Source organism: Osmia lignaria, chromosome 4, assembly GCF_051020975.1.
Source record: "Osmia lignaria lignaria isolate PbOS001 chromosome 4, iyOsmLign1, whole genome shotgun sequence".
NCBI classification, from domain to species: Eukaryota; Metazoa; Arthropoda; class Insecta; order Hymenoptera; family Megachilidae; genus Osmia; species Osmia lignaria.
The window spans coordinates 4,480,033-4,502,132 of record NC_135035.1 but is presented as its reverse complement, the minus strand read 5'-3'; the positions used below and the strand labels follow the sequence as shown (position 1 = coordinate 4,502,132).

The 22,100-nt window shown below is 41.0% G+C and overlaps 1 protein-coding gene across 1 annotated transcript in view; it reads right to left on the bottom strand.

Moving 5' to 3' along the window:
• LOC117610876 (putative cytochrome P450 6a13) overlaps positions 1–22,100 on the bottom strand; it is a 44,505-nt gene that overhangs the window by 11,269 nt on the left and 11,136 nt on the right. The window contains exons 2-3 of the mRNA XM_034338712.2: positions 7,252–7,612; positions 4,399–4,924 (exon numbers count right to left, since the gene is read on the bottom strand). Of these exons, the coding sequence (XP_034194603.1) occupies positions 4,399–4,924; positions 7,252–7,587 (862 nt within the window). The 5' untranslated portion in view covers positions 7,588–7,612. The remainder of the gene's footprint in view (positions 1–4,398; positions 4,925–7,251; positions 7,613–22,100) is intronic.

The following is a 22,100-nucleotide window of genomic DNA, read 5'->3' as shown; positions in this document are numbered from 1 at the left end:
CTTTTCTAATTTTCTGATGCGTCTTTCAAGAGCATGTTCGAACCCTTGCTTCGATGATCTTTCTTCTATTGAGTTCATCCTTGCAATGATAAAATTAGCTTATTTCTTGATAACACGTGTGACGACTTCGGCACAAAAGCGAAGAATGACGTAGAAGCCACTAGCCCCACAGATAATGGCGCGGGGAGATATGGTTTTGAATTAGTGGCTTTGGATTTGTGGCGACAAGATGCAAAGTGTTGCTACACGTTGATCTCGAAGAAGAGGCGCGGAATAGAATAGCACCTTTACAATACTCTGCTTACACGAATATTAAAAATTATGTATACGTTACATAGGGGGCATAAGTATTTTAGAAAGGCTTAAGTGCGGCATGGCACAAAAAAGGTAGAGAAACACTGGTTGTATGTACTGTCGTGAACCCGAAGGATAGCAATCACAAGAATAATTATTTGTGTTAGCAAAATGATCTTTATTTTACAAGACGATGCGTTCGGAACGGAGTTCGAAAACTTTCTAAAGAAAAACGGGGGTTGAGCAAGCGAGGAAAAGCTTCAGGGGAAAACTATAAGGGTTTTGTACAGAGGAGTGGGAAAAGAGAAAGTCTAGGATTTTGGGGAAGGTAATTTATGACAGGAAGTGTTTGAAGGAACTAGGAACTCGGTATTAACCAGATGCCTGGTTTCTAACATTCAAAGAAAAAATAGCTGACTCAGGAGTATCTGACAGTACGCTGTTTCTATTACTACGCAGTTGAGCGCAGCGGTAGTTTCAAGGAGGATTACCAGTACTATTTGAAAAAGAAAAATAAGTATGTATAACCTTCTTTGTGTACCTTGCATGAGAGTGTTCCGAAACCTGTAATGGCTTGACAAGATACACAAGGTTAGAAATGAATGATGAAAAATTAAAAAGTATGATAATGCGCTCCTCACATGGGGAATTACCGAAACCCGAAGGCTTGATGAGGAAGCATAAGGTCGAGGAGAAACATGATGAATTAAAGGAAAAGGGTAAAGAGAAACCCTTACGCTCTTTACATCAGTAAGACTACCGAAACCCGAAGGTTTAGTAAAGGAACGCAAGGTGGTAAATTTTGAAATTTTCGCCGGGATGTGACAATAGAAATCAATTGAATCACAGGAAAATACTTTAAAAAACAACAGTAATGTTTAATATAATATTTGGAAGTCATGCCCTTAGAAATAATGACTGCTTCGCAATGACGCACAGTGGGACAAAACGGCTTTCGGCGATCAAAAATCTGTAACTTCGGTTCTATTGGAAATATTTTAATGAAATTTTGGGAAATTTTTGCCTATATTATGGTACTCAAGTTGTACCAATATAAATCATATTGAACTACAGGGTGTCAAAATCTTCACGTATAAAGTGTAACGCGTTCAATATCCTTCAATTGTTAGACATATTTTATGTCATTTAACAAAAATTTGACTCAAAACTGTTAATAACTATAATAAAAACGGATTTAATAATTAAAAAATGACAAGACATGTTTTGTTATAATATATATATTTATATTTATTATGATCTATACCAAATCATTCGTGAAAACAATTTCGACAATTATGAAAATTTATTATGGCATATTGCAAGGACGAAATAAAGTTTTGGATGACGAATATATATGTGGAATGCAGTTAACTGGTTAATAATTGTATCTGGTACTGCTTTTCCATCTTCGCGCGCAGCGGCCAAGGTGGGTGTAATTTCATTCAATCGCCATTTTCTTGAAAAAGTGCAAAAGCGTGCACCCAATTTTTTCAGATTCTGATAGAGAAAGATTCACTCTTTCCTGCAGTAATAATTAAACATGTTGTAAGTTGTGGAATTTTTTAAAAATCAGACGCAAAGTTGAGATTTTAGTTAAATGTACTTCGTTTCAATCAGATCCTATTATTTAAAAAGTTGTTAACATTTTAACTTACTTTATGCACTGAATAGAATCTATACTAATCTAGTAAACTTTATAATTCATTTGAATTTTATCTTTCCGAGTAAAATTCATTAGAATCGTACATTGAAGTTACGGGTAATATCATTAGCGTTTCGTTCTGACGAACTTCTACTGACTTTGAGTGCGAACCACGCCAAAACGGAAGCAAACATGAAAAAACGGATTATACTACGTTAAACTACAGTTTATTCTCTATCGATGTACGCAAATAGTTTTTCAATTCTCGAATTCACGAAAATCGACTTTTGATCGCCAAAAGCCGTTTTGTCCCACTGTGCGACATGGTACTGATTCGATTAAATGAATGATTGTGTGTCGAGGAATTTTATACCATTCTTCACTTAAAGTCTTGGATAAATCCCGTTTATTCGAATGTCTCTTGTTGGCTACTCGGCGACCAAGTTCATCCCAAAGATGCTCAATAGGATTTAAGTCCGGAGATTGAGCAGCCGATTCTAAAACTCGTACCTTTTTGGCAGACAAATATTGTGATACAATCTTTGAAACATGTTTTGGATCTCTATCATGTTGAACGATCCATCCATCAGGCATATTATCCTTGGCAAAAGAAAGCATTTCTTTGTCCAGTATGTCTTTATACACGAAGCGATCCATCACACATGATCCATTCCTTCATACGAAAAGGCTGCCCAGATCATGACTTCTCCACCACCGTGTTTGACTGTTGGTATTTGTTATTTAAAATTGTATATGGCGCCAACAAGACGTCGAAAATACTGTTTTCCATCACTTCCAAATAATTTAAACTTTGATTTAGCAGAGAACAGCACTTTTTTCCAATCCTGCACAGTCCAGTGTCGATGATTCTTGGCAAATTGCAATCGGGCTCTCTGATTTTTTGTGGAGATGAGAGGTTTCGGTAGTTATTTAGATTACGGACGGCACCTCCGATTTCGATGATTTTTAAATATGTTGTAGAAATCAACATTTTGAATAACTTTTTCCTATACATATAACCGCTGCTCGGCCTTAGTTTTCGAGATATTTTCGAAAAACTGTCGAAACTAACATATTAAATTCTGCCCATCCGTGTGTGTCCGTGATCACGTACGCATTATGGCCGACGTATACGGTGCGAGAAATCTCGTTCGTGAAAAGCGTTCGAGGATCGCATCTCGAAACTTGCATGCGTGAAGGTGTTGACACGATTCGAGATATAAATCGAATGTACCAACGCGTTTGATTCGAGCTCAGAGTTTAACCCTTTATTTACTGATGGGACTTATATAAGTTTCGTCAGTTTACTTATGGTAGGTACTGTATTAATTTAAACGCTTTGAGACCCATTGAGACTTTAAGGTCCACTCCAGCCAATAAAAAGAGACTATAAATTGTGGTGTAGTTCAGACATGTCCGGGTATATTTACGATTTTCAAATGTATCAAGGGAAGAAAGATGAAATAGATTAAAAAAAAGCAGTAAATAAAGGGTTAAAATTACAGGGCGCACATGGCCTGCCTGGCCTGTCATTCTTTCCGAATTCATTTTCGTGCGAGTCACGAACGAGAACTCGCCTTTCCAACATGTTGGAAATCAATTCGAGCTCGTGCGTGATAATATGCGTGCACGCACGTGAAACGTGTACACGATACGAGCTCGTATATGAGTAGCATTCGAGGGCTTCTCCTACGAGATTTCTCGCACCGTGTACATCAGCTATTAGTATGGGACCGCCGCTTTTCTACTGTTTCTACAGGCAACACCATGGTGACCGATGACCAATATATGTATACCTTGTGTACTTCTGTATTCATGATTTCAACGTATCGTAGCTATGATGGCAGCCGGGAATTTATTTATTCATATTTTTGAACACGCAACATTCCTCTAACTTCAACTACATCATTTATTGTTAAAATTAAATTCTTTCATGACAGTCGGGCACTATTTACTCTATATGTAGCTGTTATTTTATGAATACTGCAAAAAAAAACATTTGACCAGAAACTTTTGATCGCCACTGTATATTCTTGTGCTAAAACCAAGAGATTAGCGATAGATTCAGACTTGCGAATCGAGAACACGTGTATTTGTCGTTGTTTTAATCTTTTCTTTTATGAAGTTCAGTTTGTTGAGCCAGCGTGTCTCCGCTAATAAAGCATATTATTAGAACTTGGTGTAACTCATTCACCCGAATCCCAACACTTTCTAATGAAGTTTTCTAATTAAGTGAGTCAACAAACTGGCATGTGGAAATTTATACTATCCGTAATTATATAAGTATGCATAATAATAGGGGCAATAGGTTTGAATGCAAAACCCATCACACATACATATATGGGTAATGTAGTAATCAACGCATTAAAGAATATTTAAGGAGATTGTGATTATTTTGTTAAATAAGATTATGTTCCAAAAGAAGATCGCTTATATTTTGTATTACGAATTCAAATACTCACCAACAGTTGGCAGCTTTTCAGGGTGTTCTCGAAGTTCCATGAGTGTGTTAATAAAATCTGGTCTATATATATTATTTTCTTTCCTGTATCTCATACTATCAGATACCATATTTATAAAAAATTCGTTCACTCCAACAGCTTGAATATAATTTCCAATCGAAACGTACAGTCGAGGGAAAAACTGCCTTATTGCAGTTCTAACTGTCGTTCGAAAACATGGTGCTAAAAATCTTCTGCCCATTTCACGGAATTTACTATTTTCGTCCGAGAGAGCATTTGTAACAATCCCAAAGACACAGTTACCGATTACATCGGTAGTGAATTTTGCAGCTAATTCGTGACATTCTATTGGCTCTTGTTTCTCTACCATTTTGTCCAGGTGTTTTTCCAAATGTTGCGCACAGTCTATTATAAGAGGAAACATCTCTTTCAGTTTGCCGGAAGTAAAAGTTGGTGAAAGTTTTGTCCGTAGTGGTTTCCATCTTTCGGATTCCAGGAAGAAGAGATGTTCCGCTAATGGTTCTACCTATGAATACAATCTTTTAGCATTTACAGTAGACTCTCGTCATATTGCCACGTGAGTGGTTTGGTGTTCACATGGACTTTAAAACATACAAGTGCCATATTCTACCATCATAATCTATGAAAATGATACATTTCTATCTTTCCTCCTATCTTTCAAATGAGAGCTTGGAAGCTTGAAAAATTTTTTACCCCTACGGTCTCGTCGACAACGATACAGTAAGGTTTTACTGTAGTTATAATTGTAGTTCAGTGGCGCAACCATAATTACAAAAGGATTTAAAAATTTTTCTTTCATAACTTATTAATACTGTGATAACATTAAATATAATTTTCTTTACTTTTGCTAATACAGTATTGCCTCGAAATAAGCAAGTGGCTCGGGACCGAACAGTTGCTTCTTTCGAAGCAGGTTGCTATTCCGCTTGACTTTGTTCTCGAAACGGGACGATAGAGAACGCGAAAAACTAGTGAGAGAACCGAGGTAGCGGCAGATCATAAAGTGATCGACCGAGCAGCGATGTTATTTTTTGAACAAGGATAGAAAGCAGTTTTTACATATATTCCATCCTTCTTCTACTAACCGATGTCACTGCTCAGTCGAGCGTGACAATTTATTACCCTAAACATCGGCTTCGCGCTTTCATGGACCTCTCACTCATTTCTCGTACCTCTCACTTTGCGGGCGACTTCAAACAAAGAAGAGGGGATAGCGAGTTGCTTATTTCGAAGCAGAGACCACTTGCTTATTTCGAGGTAATACTATACCCGGCATAGTTTGGTGAAATTAAAAATATTCTGGGTTTTAATATTTTGGGGGGGGGGGGGGGGGGGGGGCCCTGTTAAACACATTAGTTACGCCACTGTTGCAATTCATAGTATTATTTATTCCGACGTTCATGTGGGTCTCATAGACGCCATTTAAGAATTCAAGGGATTACGAAACTATACGCAATGTAAGATTAAATAGTTATTTACATTATTATTAAATAGTATTAAAATAAATTGAATACAAGATATAGTAACATTTGGACACCTTTTATCCTTATAATTGTTAAATGAAAGAGTTTCATATAGAGAGAGAACAATTTTTAAAGAAACAGTATAGAATTTAAAAAATAAAAAATATAAAATACGAAATTAAATTCAGATTGGAACTCTCTCCATAGTCCATTGTCCGAATAATTAAAAACTCGTTGATACAAGTTGATTCATGTCATCCAATGCGTATTAAACGTTTAGATACACACTACTTTTCACCAAAACTAAATCTGTAATTATTAATTTTTTCGGGTATAGTTCCGAATAGCCCCGGCGGAGGGGGGAGGGGGTGGGGGAGGGGGAAGGCCCCAAATATCAGACGGTATCCACATCAGACCAGTAGTTTCGGAGATATTAATTAAAAACTTTCGCAGAATACATAGAATTCTGCCTATACAGATAGCCGATGAGACAGTAGGGGGTCTCGACCTGAGTATCTATAGGGTGTCTCATTCAGTTGTGATCATTGTACCATTGTATTTAAAGTAATTATTCTTGTGTTTTAGGCTTTGCCCCTTCCCCGGCACCCCCGCCACAGAGAATATAACCTAACCTAACCTACTACAGTTTGATATTCGTAGACGAACAAAGTGTTACCTTCTGTTCGTATATGTATAACTGGCAAATTCGCCTTACATATGCCTTACATTATTGGGTAAAATTCTGTGTAAAGTTGTTTGCGAATATTTCGACAGCTTGTTATTTCCATTAAAAACAAAAATCATATTCGTATTCAGCATATCAAAACGAGTAAAACGACGAGATTAATGTCAACGTGAAGCACAGTTTACAAAATAATGCGCTTTATACATATACGACACCCTGTAGATACCCAGGTCGAGACCCCCTACTGTGCCATCGGCTGCTTGACGCTTGACGACCACGGTTTCTACAGCGGGGATGGTTGTGTTAGTCACGTCTGTATAAGCAAAATTCTATGTATTCTGCGAAAGTTTTTAATTAAAATCTCTGGAACTACTGGTCTGATGTGGATACCGTTTTATATTTGGGGATTTCTCCCTCCCCCCTCTCCTCCCTCCAAAGCTCATGTCGATCGGCCACCGGGGCTATTCGGAACTACAGCCATTTTTTCTGTCAAAAGTAAGTTACATTTATCTAATATGGTTACTTTGTTGTGTAAAACGAAGAAATACAAGCAATTGTAAATTCTGATCTCGAAATTTTATTACCTACATTTACTGATCTATTCATCATAGTCATTCGATTAGATTAAATACCACAACGTCATCTATTGAAATAACTGATTACTGATTAGAACGACTTTTGTACCTTTTTATAATAAGGTAGTCCTCGATCTGCAAATATAGGGAAATCCTTAACAAGAACATCTTTGATCAAATCCAAATCATTGACAATCAAAGTAGGGGTCGTTGCTTCAAATATTCCAAACAATGGTTCATGTTTGAATTCGTCATATAGTCTCTTCACTGACTCACTCATCGATTCCTTTCTAAAGGCTATTTCTTTCAAATTTCCAAAAAGTATTGTCGGTGCTGGTCCAGGTATGTTAAGTTTCTTCCAAAAATCGTAGTTAGAAGTGAGATGGTAATAGAGATAAAGAATCACTATAGCGATGCCGCAGAGTATTTGGAAATATTCTATCATGTTGTTCCAAATTTTCTAAACAGATCTTGAACAAATAAAAGCTGGTTATTAATCCAAGTAATATGGTAGGGTAGGATATGATCCTGTCAACATTAAAGCTATAGTTTCTCTTCTTAAAAATGGCAAGGCAGTTTTGAGTAGAGAATCAAGTGTAGAGAATAAGATTTAAAGAACTGTTTATTCCTTTTGAATACAAGGAATACTTTAACAGATATGTGCAAAATAAAAGTGAAAATGCTATTGTCTATACATTAAAAACTGCTATAAAATATATACCCTATACAGTAATGTCTCTCACACTGCCCCTTAGCTCGGAATCGAAATGGGACAACTTCGGAAGAATAGAATCGATTTTTGAGCCTGGCAGCTCCCTTTTGTAGTTTGCCGAACAAAGAAAAGGGCAGCAAATAAAACAGAAGGACAGCATGATGCATAAACTTTTTTAATATGCAATTACTAATATCATATTAGTGAGATTTTTGTGAAATATCAGACCAAACACGATATAATTTGGATCACGTTTACTTATTAATACCTATTAGGTAATTCATTTCATTATCGCTTTAAGTGAATTACAAAAGCGGATTTCTAGAAGAAATACACAAAATATTCGTACACATTACATGTTGAATACGTAAGTTGTGTCCGTGCAATGTGGAAACAGCTTACATTCGTGAGACAACGTGGTGGTATAGCCTACGTTTCACGGACAATGTGAGGAAAAGAATAACATCACCAACCGGTGATCGGGGTCGATGGGGCTGGCGGATATCCTGCGGTGACGGGTGGGCTGAGGTCTTCGGGCTCGGCGACAGATGGCTCCGGATGGGCGTTTTCGCAATCGTCTGGGCAGCTTCGTCTAGTTTTCCGAAGTCCCGCGTTGCTCCTTTTCCTTGGAAGGGTTAGGGGTCTGTCGCCGGCCTCGAAGCTCCTGTTGAGGGTAGTTCTTGTTGGTTCTCCGTCGCCTCCATCGGCCCGACACCGGTGAGCAGGGTAAAGGGGTAAGGTGAGGGAAGGATTGTGGGTTATTTTGAGGTGGGAGCGCGAGGTGGGAGAAGCGCAGCGATTGTAACGGGGGAGCACGGGTGTCACCACATTACTACCCCCCCCCCCCCCCCCCCCCCCCCGCCTTGACCGGAAACGGGGAAGAGAGATATAATAATCGGCGGGTTCTTAATCGCGATCACTCATCCATCCATGCTGCGCTCTCATTCAGGGGGGTCGCGGGTCTGAGCGACCCTCCTGTTGCCGTTTACGAACTAATCTGATATTGACTGATGATCCTGTAACGAAAATGAATTAGTATCTGACCAAAATGAAAGAAAAGGGGGGAAGCTAAATGATGGGTGGAGAAATATTACATAATTTTACCTGGCTTGATTTTTGATGAGTGTTGTGCCTAGAATTTCTATGTCAGAATAAAGGGGAGGTAGTGGGTACTATTACTTTGCTTAGGTTGTTTGGGAGGGTATCTCTAGTGCGCGTATTTTGATATAAACCCTTTGTCGACGTTTACTCCCGCGCGATCTTTCGGCGACCGGGTGCTTTAATGGTGGTGGGTTTTCGCTATTGTTAGTCTATAATACCGCTTTTGGGGGTGAGAGGGGACTTAAAAGTGGAAAAGCGTGGTTTCTTTGGGGGCATTTAGAAACCCTGGTCGAATGCGCGATCGGGAAAAGCTTGACCGAAACCAGAGAGGGAACGGAGGAAAGGAACGGTAAGAATTCGCTACAGTGATGAGTGGGACAGAATTGGCGTCTCAAGAAAGGACATTACTAGATTTAAACCAACTTTGTGAAGGTCATTTACCGCGCCAAATTTAATTTAAAATTTTCTTTGTGGGTCTTATTTGGGGTTTGGGCGCCAAAATTTTGGGACGATTCAATTATTATTCATCATTAATTTATTTGGGGGCCGAAGGATGCGCAGGGACATGAAGGGAGGTATTGAAGGGTTGGTCATTCACCATTACATTTATCGAAGGGTTGACAGGATGTTTTCGGGGTCGGCCCCGTCCTCGACGAGGCGGTGGGATGGGGGTAGGTAAGGGGTTCGTAATTTGGGTGTTGTTCGGTGGTATTGGAGTGTTTCGGGGCCTCCCTCGTCCTCTACGAGGGGGTTGAATTGGAGTGGGTGGTGTATTTATTATTTGAGGAACATTTTGGGGTGCTGGGGTTTTACGGCGTCTCCCTCGTCCGCGACGAGGGTGTGGAGTAGGCATAGGTGGGGAATGAGAAATTTGCGTGGGTGTCGATTGTGGTATTTGTTGGGTGGAAATGTCAGGAGTTTGTGAAGATGGTCCAGGTTGGGAAATATCATTAGTATCTTGACTCGAAAAAGGGTTATCGGAAACTGAATTATCGAAATTTGGAGGGGATCTAAAGGGTTTGAGATCTTTAATGTGGACTTTTGGAATGACGTTTCCGACGGAATCTTTTAATTCGTAACGACGGGGGAAAGGATTTTGGAAATTATGTAAGGGCCTGAAAATTTAAGGACGAGTTTGGATGCGAAGTTTTGGGCAGCGGAGGAAAGTATTCGTTAGCGTCTCATGACGAGGTCACCGACCTGGTAACGGTCGTTACGACGCCCACGATTATAATAGGACGCTTGACAATAGGAGGCTTTTTCTACATTTCGGTGAACTATGTCATATAAAAGGGTTAAACGGGAAATGCGGTTGGACCATTCTTGAGGATATCGGAGAGTTATTAAGGAATCTGTTTTAATCTCGTGTCGGAGGTTTTGGAAGGGACGGGGGTTTCGACCAAAATTGAGGAACGCGGGAGAGACGAGGGACGAGAAATGCACGGCGGTATTATAGGCGAAACAAAATTCAGGAAGGTGCCTGTCCCAATTTCGGTGGTCTTCTCCAATAAACGTCGCGATCATGGTTTTAAGGGTTCGATTAACTCTTTCTACAGGATTAGCTTGGGCGTGGTAGGGAGGGATTGTCGTCTGTTGTATTCCGTACATCGTTAGTCTGTTCGTCACGTCTCTGTTACAAAATTCTGTTCCGGTATCTGTAAGGAGGAATTTGGGGCATCCCCATCGGTGGAGGACAAGGGACTCGAAAGCGGAAAAGATTGGTTTGGCGGAAGCTTTATGGAGGGGTTTTAATTCGATATATTTTATGAAGAGGTCTTGGAAAACGAGGAGATATTTATTTTGGGACTTACTGGGAGGGAAGGGACCCATAATGTCAGCAGCCACGACAGGGTCCAGGGCGCCTCCACCGGGCGCTCCCGCATCAACCCCGCCGATGACCGCTGCAAAACGTTACTTTGTTGGCATTGAAGACACCGACTGACAAATTGGACTACGTCCTGGAATATTCCAGGCCAGTAGAAGTCCTGCGTCAGACGGTGATAAGTCTTATCAATGCCAAGGTGACCGGATTGGGAAGGATCGTGGACGTCAGAAAGGGCTCTTTGGCGTAAGGAAAGGGGAAGGACTAATTTCCAACCATCAAGGTCGGGGACAATGGGATCTAGGAGGGGATTAGGACGGTGGTGCTACAGTCTATTGTCTTTGATTGTCCAGTCGGGATATTTGGAGGGAAAATCACTAACATTGCGAAGTTTATTGGAGTACCACGGGTCAGGATCGTTACCGACGGCAGCCATGCCGTCCATGGGGTCGCCGTACATTCGGGAGAGAGCGTCTGGCACGACGTTGTGGATCCCTTTATGGTGGACGATCTTCATGGGCTGCCCTTGAAGGGCCAATGCCCATCAGGCCAATCGTCCAGTGGGGTCTTTAAGGTGGTGAAGCCACCGGAGACTGTTGTGGTCCGTCACCGCTGTAACTTTGGAACCTTCAATGTAGGGGCGGAACTTTTGGGTTGCCCACACGACGGCCAGACACTCCCTTTCGGTCAGGGAATAGTCTCTCTCCGCGCGGGTAAGGGAGCGGCTAGCGTAGGCTATCGGGTGCTCTTCACCGTCCATGGTTTGTACGAGAACTGCCCCGATAGCCGTATCGCTAGCATCTGTTTGGAGGGAAAAGGGAAGGGTGAAATCGGGGCGAGCTAAGACGGGAGTTTTGGTGAGGGCTATTTTCAAAGTTTCAAAAGCGGATTCTTGCTCGGGACCTCATTCCCAAGCAACATCTTTTTGTAGGAGGCGGGTAAGGGGAGTTTGGTCTTTGGAGACATCTTTTAAAAATCGGGAATACCATTTGACCATTCCAAGGAAGCGTCGGAGCTGTTTAAGGGTGGTTGGAGAAGGGTAAGAAAGGATGGATTCTATTTTTTCGGGGTCTGCTATCATGCCGTCTTTATTTATCAAAAAGCCGAAATATCGGACTTCGGAACAACAAAATTCATGTTTCTCACGGTTGATCTCTAAATTTGCTTCCTTTAAACGGGTCAAAGCTTTTGTGAGCCACTCAAGGTGCTCTTCATAAGTGTCGGTCGCGATTACTACGTCGTCTAAATACGCGAAAATGTGGGGTTCCCAATCCGGGGTGATTAGTTTGTCCATGATACGTTGGAAGGTTGCGGGAGCGTTGGTGAGGCCGTAGGGCATGCGGGTAAATTGGAAAAGGCCTCTACCGGGGACTGCAAAAGCGGTAATTTCTTTATTGGAGGGATCAAGGGAAACTTGAAAATATGCTTGGCTAAGGTCTAATTTGGAAATGTAACGGGCTGTTCGGAGGCTGTCGAGGATACGATCCATGCTAGGGAGGGGATAGGCGTCTTTTTAGTGACTTTATTAACGTCACGGTAATCTATACAAAATCGATAGGAGCCATTAGGTTTGGGGTTCAATTATGCCTGCTTGGAGCATGGAATTAACCTCTTTTTGGGCCGCTTCTAAAACACGGGGAGCCATGCGACAAGGACGTTGTTTAATGGGAGGGTGACGTTGAACATCAATGGAATCGATTACAAGAGGGGTGGTTCCTAAAGTGGAGGAGGGAGGTAGAATGAGGTGGTCAAGTAGGATTTGAATTCCTGAGATTTCTTCGGGAGTTGCTTCGGAAAGTCAGGCGCAAGCGGGGTTCATGGGGAAAGGGTTGGTTGGAGATTCGGAGTGAAAGGGTGAGGAGGTCCATTCGGAGTCCGCCACGTCCTTAGATCTCTGTCTATGGTTACTCCAAATCGAGCAATAAAATCCATTCCTAGGACTACCTCATACCCCATTGTCTCGCTTGCGCGTTGGGGGAGGTGATGGATTTCGTCATCGACCTGGATCGCGACGATGACCTCTCCGAGCATTCTCTCCTTGGCATTATTGGATAGGATCATACAAGCTTGGGAAGGGGTTAAGTAAGGTCGAAATAATTGAGCAATTTTGGGGCCTACATAAGAATGGGTTGCGCCGGTATCGAGGAGGGCTTGGAAAAGGTATTTACCATGTTGTAAAGGGAGGAAAATGCGATTATCGCCGGGATAGGGTTCTGTACGGGACTCTACTAAAAGGGATTCCCTTGAAGTTGGAATAGGGGCGGTTGGAGGGTTTCTTGGGGGTTTCAAGACACGGGATCCGGGATGTTGGATCGGCGTTTTCGGGGAGGTTGCGTCGACCCTTATCGTCGACCTCCGTAAGCATTTCCCGACAAACAATTCGGGCATTCCGGTGCGATCACGTCGAACTTCCCGCACTGGAAGCAGAACTTTCTCCTCGCTTGCTGGCAAGCGCCGAACCAATGCCCCGTTTGGCCGCAATTCCAACATTGGCCGGGAAGAGGGGATTGGGTGGGTGGAGCTGCGGGACGAGGAGGCTGTTGACGGGAGCCGGAAGTCGCCTGAGCGTAGGAAGTGGGGCGGTTGGTGGTCGGTGCATAGGTGGATTTTGGGACTTGATATCCGGCGGGAGGTGGTGCCATGGGAAGGAACATTAAACTTGGAATTTCGGTAATCGTAAGGGGAGGAGGGGGTATAGCAGGACGATAGGGGGTGGACGATCGGGCTGTATTGAAATACTGGGGTACGTAAGGATTTCTTCGGGACGGCGGCGGTGATGTAGGAGGAGCACGTGGCCCAGGGAGCGCTTTTCGGGTTCTTGGGGATGAGTTAGGAGGGGTATTAGGTCTGGGAGGAGGGTTACGAGGTTTAGGACTGTAAGAGGACGGCGGGGCGGTTTCGGCCGCCGCCGCTATTTTGGATCTGTAATTTCGCGGGGGTGTATACCCGCAATCGGGGATGAGGGACGTTTCCGCTGGTGGGGGTTCGCGGTAGTCGCGGGTGTGTCTCTGGGCCTCGTCCACCCATACTCCGAGTTTGAAAAGGTCCCTGAGCGATCAGGGAGGAAGAAAATCGACTACGTACTTATATCGGGGGTGGAGGTTTCGTTGTGCGATGGCCAGTCGCTCGCGTTCGGGGATGGGGGGTTCGACGCGGGCAAACATCATTTGTAATTTCCGTAAGTACTCCGCCAGGGTCTCCTGTTCTCCCTGGGTACGCGTGATTAGGTCCCACCATAATCGGTCCTGGTAATTCGTTGGTATAAATTGGAGGCGGAATTCCTCCAAAAACTCCTCATAAATGTCCCAATTTCCCGCTTGTCCCCGCGCCCAGACTCGCGCCGAACCGGCGAGGACGAAGGGGACTCGCACCGAACCGGCGCACAGTGGGACAAAACGGCTTTCGGCGATCAAAATTCTGTAACTTCGGTTCTATTAGAAATATTTGAATGAAATTTTGGGAAGTTTTTGCCTACATTATGGTACATAAGTTGTATCAATATGAATCATATTGAACTACAGGGTGTCAAAATATTCACATATAAAGTATAACGCGTTCAATATCCTTCACTTGTTAGACATATTTTGTCATTTAACAAAAATTTGACTCAAAACTGTTAATAACTATAATAAAAACGGATTTAATAATTAAAAAATGACAAGACATGTGTTATTATAATATATTTATTTATAGTTATTATGATCTATACCAAATCATTCGTGAAAAGTTTCGACAATTATGAAAATTTATTATGGCATATTGCAAGGCCGAAATAAAGTTTTGGGTAACGAATATACACGTCGAATGCAGTTAACTGGATAATAATCGTATCTGGTACTGCTTTTTCATCATCGTGCGCTGCGGCCAAGATGGGTGTAATTTATTTCAGTCGTCATTTTTTTGAGCAGTGGCAGGTTGGGGCAGCCGCTTTTTTCTGATTCTGATAGAGGAAGGTTCACTCTTTACTACAGTAATAATCAAACCCCGCACAAGTGCACACATTTTTTTTAAATCAAACGCAAAGTTGAGATTTTAGTTAAATGTACTTCGTTTCAATCAGATCCTATTATTTAATAAAAAGTTGTTACATTGAACACTTTTATTGAACAGAAATAAAGTTTTGGATAACGAATATACACGTCGAATACAGTTAACTGGATAATAATCGTATCTGGTACTGCTTTTCCATCATCGTGCGCTGCGGCCAAGATGGGTGTAATTTATTTCAATCGCCATTTTTTTGAGCAGTGGCAGGTTGGGGCAGCCGCTTTTTTATGATTCTGATAGAGGAAGGTTTACTCTTTACTACAGTAATAATCATACCCTGCACAAGTGTACACATTATTTTAAAATCAAACGCAAAGTTGAGATTTTAGTTAAATGTATTTCGTTTCAATCAGATCCTATTATTTAAAAAGTTGTTAACATTTTAACTTATTTTATGCACTGAATAGAATCTATACTAATCTAGTAAATTTTGTAATTCATTTGAATTTTATCTTTCCGAGTAAAATTTATTAGAATCGTACATTGAAGTTATGGGTAATATTATCAGCGTTTCGTCTTGACGAATTTCTGCTGACTTTGAGTGCGAACCACGCAAAACGGAAAGAAATATGAAAAAACGGATTACACTACGTTAAATTACAGTTTATTCTCTATCGATGTATGTAATTAGTTTTTCAATTTTCGAATTCACGAAAATGGACTTTTGATCGCCGGAAGCCGTTTTGTCCCACTGTGCGGCGGTGGAGATCATTGTAGTGGGATTAGGGACATAGGACGTGTGCGGCAATTCTGGGAAAGATTCAGGGGAAATTTCAAAGGCGGGATGATCGGCTCCATCCCCAGGTTCGTCACATTGGCCATTGAGGAGGGTTACTAGAAGGTTCTGGAGGGGTATCGTCGGCGGAGGGTGCTAGCCACGCCGCGGAAAGGGTGAATGGGAGTCGATCGCTGGCGGTATCATTCGTCACGTCCCATGGCGCGGCGTCCGGGCCAAGAACGCGACGTACTTCCGCGCGCAGATAACGGTCGCAAAGGTCGTCAGGCGTACCATGGAGGTTCAAGCGCGCGTGGTCCATCAATCGAATTAGTTCGACGATTTCTAAATCGCCGATGTGGGTCCGCATCTCGCAGGCTTCGGTGGAATCCATTTTCGCGGCGTCTCAAAAACGGGGTTCGCTCGCGAAGGTAATCACAATTGAAAGGGTGAAAAAAGGTTTAAAGGGTCCTGAAAAGAAAAGGGGTACAAGGGGAGAAGGAGACAATTTAAATTCGGGCACAACAATTTCAAAATCAAATGCAAAAATACTAATGCCAAAATGCGGTGTTCGGCAATCAAATCTGAAAAAGGGGGCTGAGAAAAAGAAAATCGGAAATGGGAAAGAGGCTCGATAGAGTGCCCACGGTCGGCAAAAGGCACGGCCAGGGCCCTCAATATCGGCGAATCGCGAACAACTTTTGAATTTGGAGGGTACACAACAAAAGAAATATATATTTGGCTCAGGTAACAATTCAATCTTGTCAATATCAATAACAGTAACGGTTCGGTCGAAAACGGCGTACGTGTCGGGTGAAAGATGTTTATTTGTCATCTGGTACGCTCGAGGAACAAATTTCTAACACCGCGCCGCGTTCGACCGGCAATACTTGGAAAAAAAACGACAACAAAAGGCTCTCGGCAACGGGCGCCTTCTACGTCGTAGTTTCGAAATTTTAGAATTTAACGGTGGAATCGAAAATTATGCGGCTTCCACGCGAGAGTTTATGAACTTTAAATTTTCCTGGCCTCACGTTGGGCGCCAAAATTTGTGACCCGTTGTAACGTGGCTGCACTCTATATCTTACAAGGAAGGTCAGGGAACCCGGAAATTCCAAAAATTATGAAACTTCGCATACAAGTACAGTAAGTCATCCGTAATACGACCCTGTTTCCCGTTGGTGCCATAATTCGGTTTTAAAGGGTGAAATTACCCCTTGAAAAAAATTCGAAACTTTCTTTTTTGTGGAATATCTTAAAAACGGTGAGAGATATGAAAAAAAAGTTTAAACAAAAGTCGCACAGTTCTATTGTGTTTACAAAATGGCGTCAGGAAAATTTTTGAAAAATGCATAATTTTTTAGTTACACCTCCCCCCCAACCCCTCAAATTTTTTCTTGTTTTTTTGCTATACTTCCTGAAATACCTCTGGATTTCCTCTTTTCAGCTGTACATATGAATTATGTGTTACAATCTTTTTTAAAGTAAATAAATGCATTATTTTCAAATTTGAGATTCATTTGAGCAGTTTTTGATAAAGTAATGCTTAAATTATTTACGTTTGTTGTACTTTCATATACATAACAATTGTTATATAATTATATGATATTATAATAGTTAATTTACAGTAACGTTTACGATGGCACTAGTGTACATATTATCGTTTGGGACGAGAAAGTTATTACTCGTTTTTTGGCACTTTTCACTTACATGAAAATTATTAATATTTAAGCTATTCACAATACGATAGTTTATTTAAATAAAAATGTATGTGAGATAAGGGCGATTGTATTTAGCGCCTCTTCCTCTAGATCATAGTTGTAGTACCCCTCCCCTCGCCCAGTGTCGCCACAATTTTTCAAAGCTAGGAAAAAAAACTGCCTGTTACGACGGAGTGGCCATGCCCGTGCGTGCCCTCGCGACCATCTTCATTTTTTAACGTTCTGTCGTAATTCCGATTTACTCCCTCGAGATAACAGGGAGGGAGGGACTGATCTATTCGGAAGAGGCGCATCATACAATCATGATTGAACTTCACTTAGGTAAGTTCGTTTAATCATTAATTATATGATACTAAATCGGCACGTCGCGTTACAAGAACTGTTACAACTTTATCCCTCGTTCGCGTATCTCCATAAACATTTACATTCTCTTTTTGTATATTTTTACATATCAAAGAATTATTTGACTAACAAACGGTTATAACCATAAAAATTACGGATTGTAATTGTTACAATAATGATATTCTTCATAAAAATGTTTAAAACAAAAATACTCGCCGTACCACGCACATCGCATAAAAGCCACCGCTCCACAAATACTACATTTTCGTACACGTTTTTCACTCCTAAAGTAGCAGAAATCTACAGGATTTTGGAACTCGCTGGGATGTGTTTCTAGATAACCACTTTTAAACCAAGCATATTGGAAAAGATTTTTGAATCTGAGCGATGAAAGCTGGTTATGGGTTAAGGACTGCAATTTAATTATTTCATTGCGTGAATGGAGATTGATATCTTCGTCTAGGAAAATTACATTATCCGAAAATGTGCGCACAAAATTTTTCCAAATCCGGAACCCAAACACATCCAAAGGTTGAATCATGCCCGTCGTCTTCTTCGGAATGGTTGAAAATGTCACTTCTTTATCTTCTGGAATCAACTGATTTAACTGATTTGGGCAGTGTCCCGTCCATGAGTCGAGTAGTAACATGCTTTTACGGCCAGTATTCGGCAGATATACCTGGCTGAACGAAGTTTTAAAATGCTCCGACGTGAGTTTTTCTGATTTTGAAGCTTCGACGTAAATATTTTCCAGACGAAATAGAGTTTCTTGCACTCTCGGACCAAATGTTCCTGTGGGCTCTTTCAAAACTGTCTTCTTCTTCTTCTGTAGGCGTAGTGAACTGTACAATTTGTGTATTATGCGCTACTGACGGGTCGGCGAATTCAAGCACATGTTCAATGGATGGTGTACCGTCCATGTTTGCAAAATTATTTACAATATTACGGATTTCATTATGGACTTCTGCCTTCATTTGCTTTCATTTGGGTTTTTTGCGTATTAATTTGTTGTAATGGTTTTGTCAGAGGCTTCAATTCCTTTGACGCCTTTTCTAAGTTTTTGGCCGTCTTCAATTTTTCGTCGAGATCAACGCCGAAAAGCCACTCGTCTACCGACGTGTTGGATAAGGTTGCCTTGAACGAAGAATTTAAATTAGCCAATATAAGATCTTTTCGCGCCAGAGACTCCTCTCTGTGTATCGATGCTAGCAGTCTTCCTCCATCGCTCAACTTTTCAAACAATTCCACCTTTTTTGGATCGTCTATCTTGAGGGTTATCGCAATTGCTTTGCCGACTGCTGCCATACAGGCCGCGATACGTTCCTGTTTCTTGACAATCCTTTTATCTCTTTTTATTGCATTCTCCTGGATCGCAGCGTTGACTTCCGCGTTTAACTTCGGAACGACAATGAATGAACAGTTCTCCGGCGCCGGATATTTTTCTACTAATTTACTCACTTCTTCTGTCGGTAACGCTTTTCGCAAAATTTCGGACCAGCGTATCGCTACGTCCTTGTGAACCGCTGCTGCGGGCTTCTTGTCTGTCTCGAGCCGCGCGCCTAACACATTAATAATCTCCTCTTCGAGCTCAATTTCGTGTTCTGGTACTTGTTTTGGCACCTCTTCCGACGATCCCGACGGAGTATTCTCCTCAATCGGTTTATCGGTCGGCTTATCGGCTGTGATATTTTCGATATTTGTCTCAGATTCTGACTGATTTTCAGTCTCTTCGTTCTGATTCGGACGATCTCGGTCCACACGTTCAGGCGTCTCTCTTCTCCTCGAAGAGTGGCTTGACGAAGACGGAGGACGTCTTGATAATTCTCGCATTGGCGAGCAACGCGGTACGTGCGTACCTCTCGACCGCGAGCGCCTCGATGCATCTTTTCGGGATACCGGTCGTTTTGACGCGCTTCGTGACCTCGACGCAGAGTAAGATTACGTGTGTTCGTATGAACTGCAAGGCGATGAATAACGTGACGACCAATGAGATCTTGAGCGTCTCGACGAACTGTGTCTCGACGGCCTTTTCGAAGAGATCTGCGACACCGACGATGTCCAAGACGGTGAACGCTTACCTGCACAATCGTGAATCGCATTGATCTCCTATTCCTTCGTAAAACGAAGGGGTGCGTCTGGTAAGCGCTAGACGCACCGTGCAAAACAATAAAATTGTATGCACACAAAACATATTGGTTTTTCCCTCCGGGAATTTTTCAAAAAGAAAAATTTTTGACGCCAAGCGTCCTCGTCCATTCGACGCCGACAAGTGAGATTATCCTTTACTTACGGTGTTTTCTTTTTTCTTTTTCCAATTTCTTCTCCAAACGTCGAATTTTTCGTCTCCTCCTTCAATTCTCTTTGTCTTCGTCCTGCAACGACGATCTCCTTCTTCTTCTCCCATCCATAACTGCTTTTTTATTCGCTTACAGATAATTAACCATGTGACGATATTGGCACAAAGCGAAAGAATGGAGATGGTCGCGAGGCCACTCCGTCGTAACAGGCAGTTTTTTTTCCTAGCTTTGAAAAATTGTGGCGACACTGGGCGAGGGGAGGGGTACTACAACTATGATCTAGAGGAAGAGGCGCTAAATACAATCGCCCTTATCTCACATACATTTTTATTTAAATAAACTATCGTATTGTGAATAGCTTAAATATTAATAATTTTCATGTAAGTGAAAAGTGCCAAAAAACGAGTAATAACTTTCTCGTCCCAAACGATAATATGTACACTAGTGCCATCGTAAACGTTACTGTAAATTAACTATTATAATATCATATAATTATATAACAATTGTTATGTATATGAAAGTACAACAAACGTAAATAATTTAAGCATTACTTTATCAAAAACTGCTACAATGAATCTCAAATTTGAAAATAATGCATTTATTTACTTTAAAAAAGATTGTAACACATAATTCATATGTACAGCTGAAAAGAGGAAATCCAGAGGTATTTCAGGAAGTATAGCAAAAAAACAAGAAAAAATTTGAGGGGTTGGGGGGGAGGTGTAACTAAAAAATTATGCATTTTTCAAAAATTTTCCTGACGCCATTTTGTAAACACAATAGAACTGTGCAACTTTTGTTTAAACTTTTTTTTCATATCTCTCACCGTTTTTAAGATATTCCACAAAAAAGAAAGTTTCGAATTTTTTTCAAGGGGTAATTTCACCCTTTAAAACCGAATTATGGCACCAACGGGAAACAGGGTCGTATTACGGATGACTTACTGTACTTGTATGCGAAGTTTCATAATTTTTGGAATTTCCGGGTTCCCTGACCTTCCTTGTTAGTTCTCTACGATGACAAGTCGCGTGACAGTTACAAATTTGTTGGACGCCAGCCACGTCTCGTGGCAATGTTGAGGTGTAGGGAAAGGGGGTAGATTTGGGGTCTCCACTGGGGGGTATACCCCTCGAGACGTCACGAAGCTCGCTCGCCGAGTAGCGTAACATGATCTGGGATCAGATATCGGTGAGGAAACACTAATGCAATAACCTAACTTTGTTATTTTTCATTTTTTTTTTATAAAACTTTTTCCATGATATTTCTGAGATTTTTCTAATTGCAATGATACCAAACACGATATAATTCGGACCATATTTATTTGAAACAACTTATTATGTATCATTATCATTTCTATTAAATTAGAACAAAGTTTTATCTCAAGTATCTGTTCAATCAGCTACCGTATAACAATAACCAGTTTTTATTAGATTATATAAATATTTGCATTTCATTATAAAATGATAGTTTCATTTTATTGGTAGTCTTATTAATAAAATGAAATTATCATTTTATAATGAAATGCAAATATTTATATGATCTAATAAAAACTGATTATTGTGATACTGTAGCTGATTGAACAGATACTTGAGATAAAACTTTTTTCTAATTTAATAGAAATGATAATGATACATAATAAGTTGTTTCCAGTAAATATGGTCCGAATTATATCGTGTTTGGTATCATTTCAATTTGAAAAATCGCCGAAATATCATGGAAAAAGTTTTATAAAAAAAAAATGTAAAATAACAAAGTTAGGTTGTTGCATTAGTGTTGCCTTACCGACATAGAGCGGTTTGTTTTCGCTCCGTCCTCTTTTTCACTCGCTGTCCTTTTCTACATTCGGAGCAGTCGGCAAATATCAAGCAATGGTGGAACTACACGTTACATATAAGCAAAAGTCCGGTCCCGAGCGTTTAGCTTATAACGAGTCTATACTGTACTTTTCTTAATCGCTTTCTAAAGGGTATAGCCGGATAAGATGGTCAAAAGTGCCCCCAAACCAAATTCGACTTGCTATGAACCATTCGATAGGTGATAAAAAAAAACCAGTCTGTGCCAAGTTTCAACCCTGTATCTCATCTGGGAGGGTAGTTACGGGTAAAAATGTAATTGCGAGGTTTTTGGCCAATTTCTCTCATTTAATGACATTCGAAAATTCTGAAAAAAATCAGAGACATTTCTATTTGTGAGGCACATAT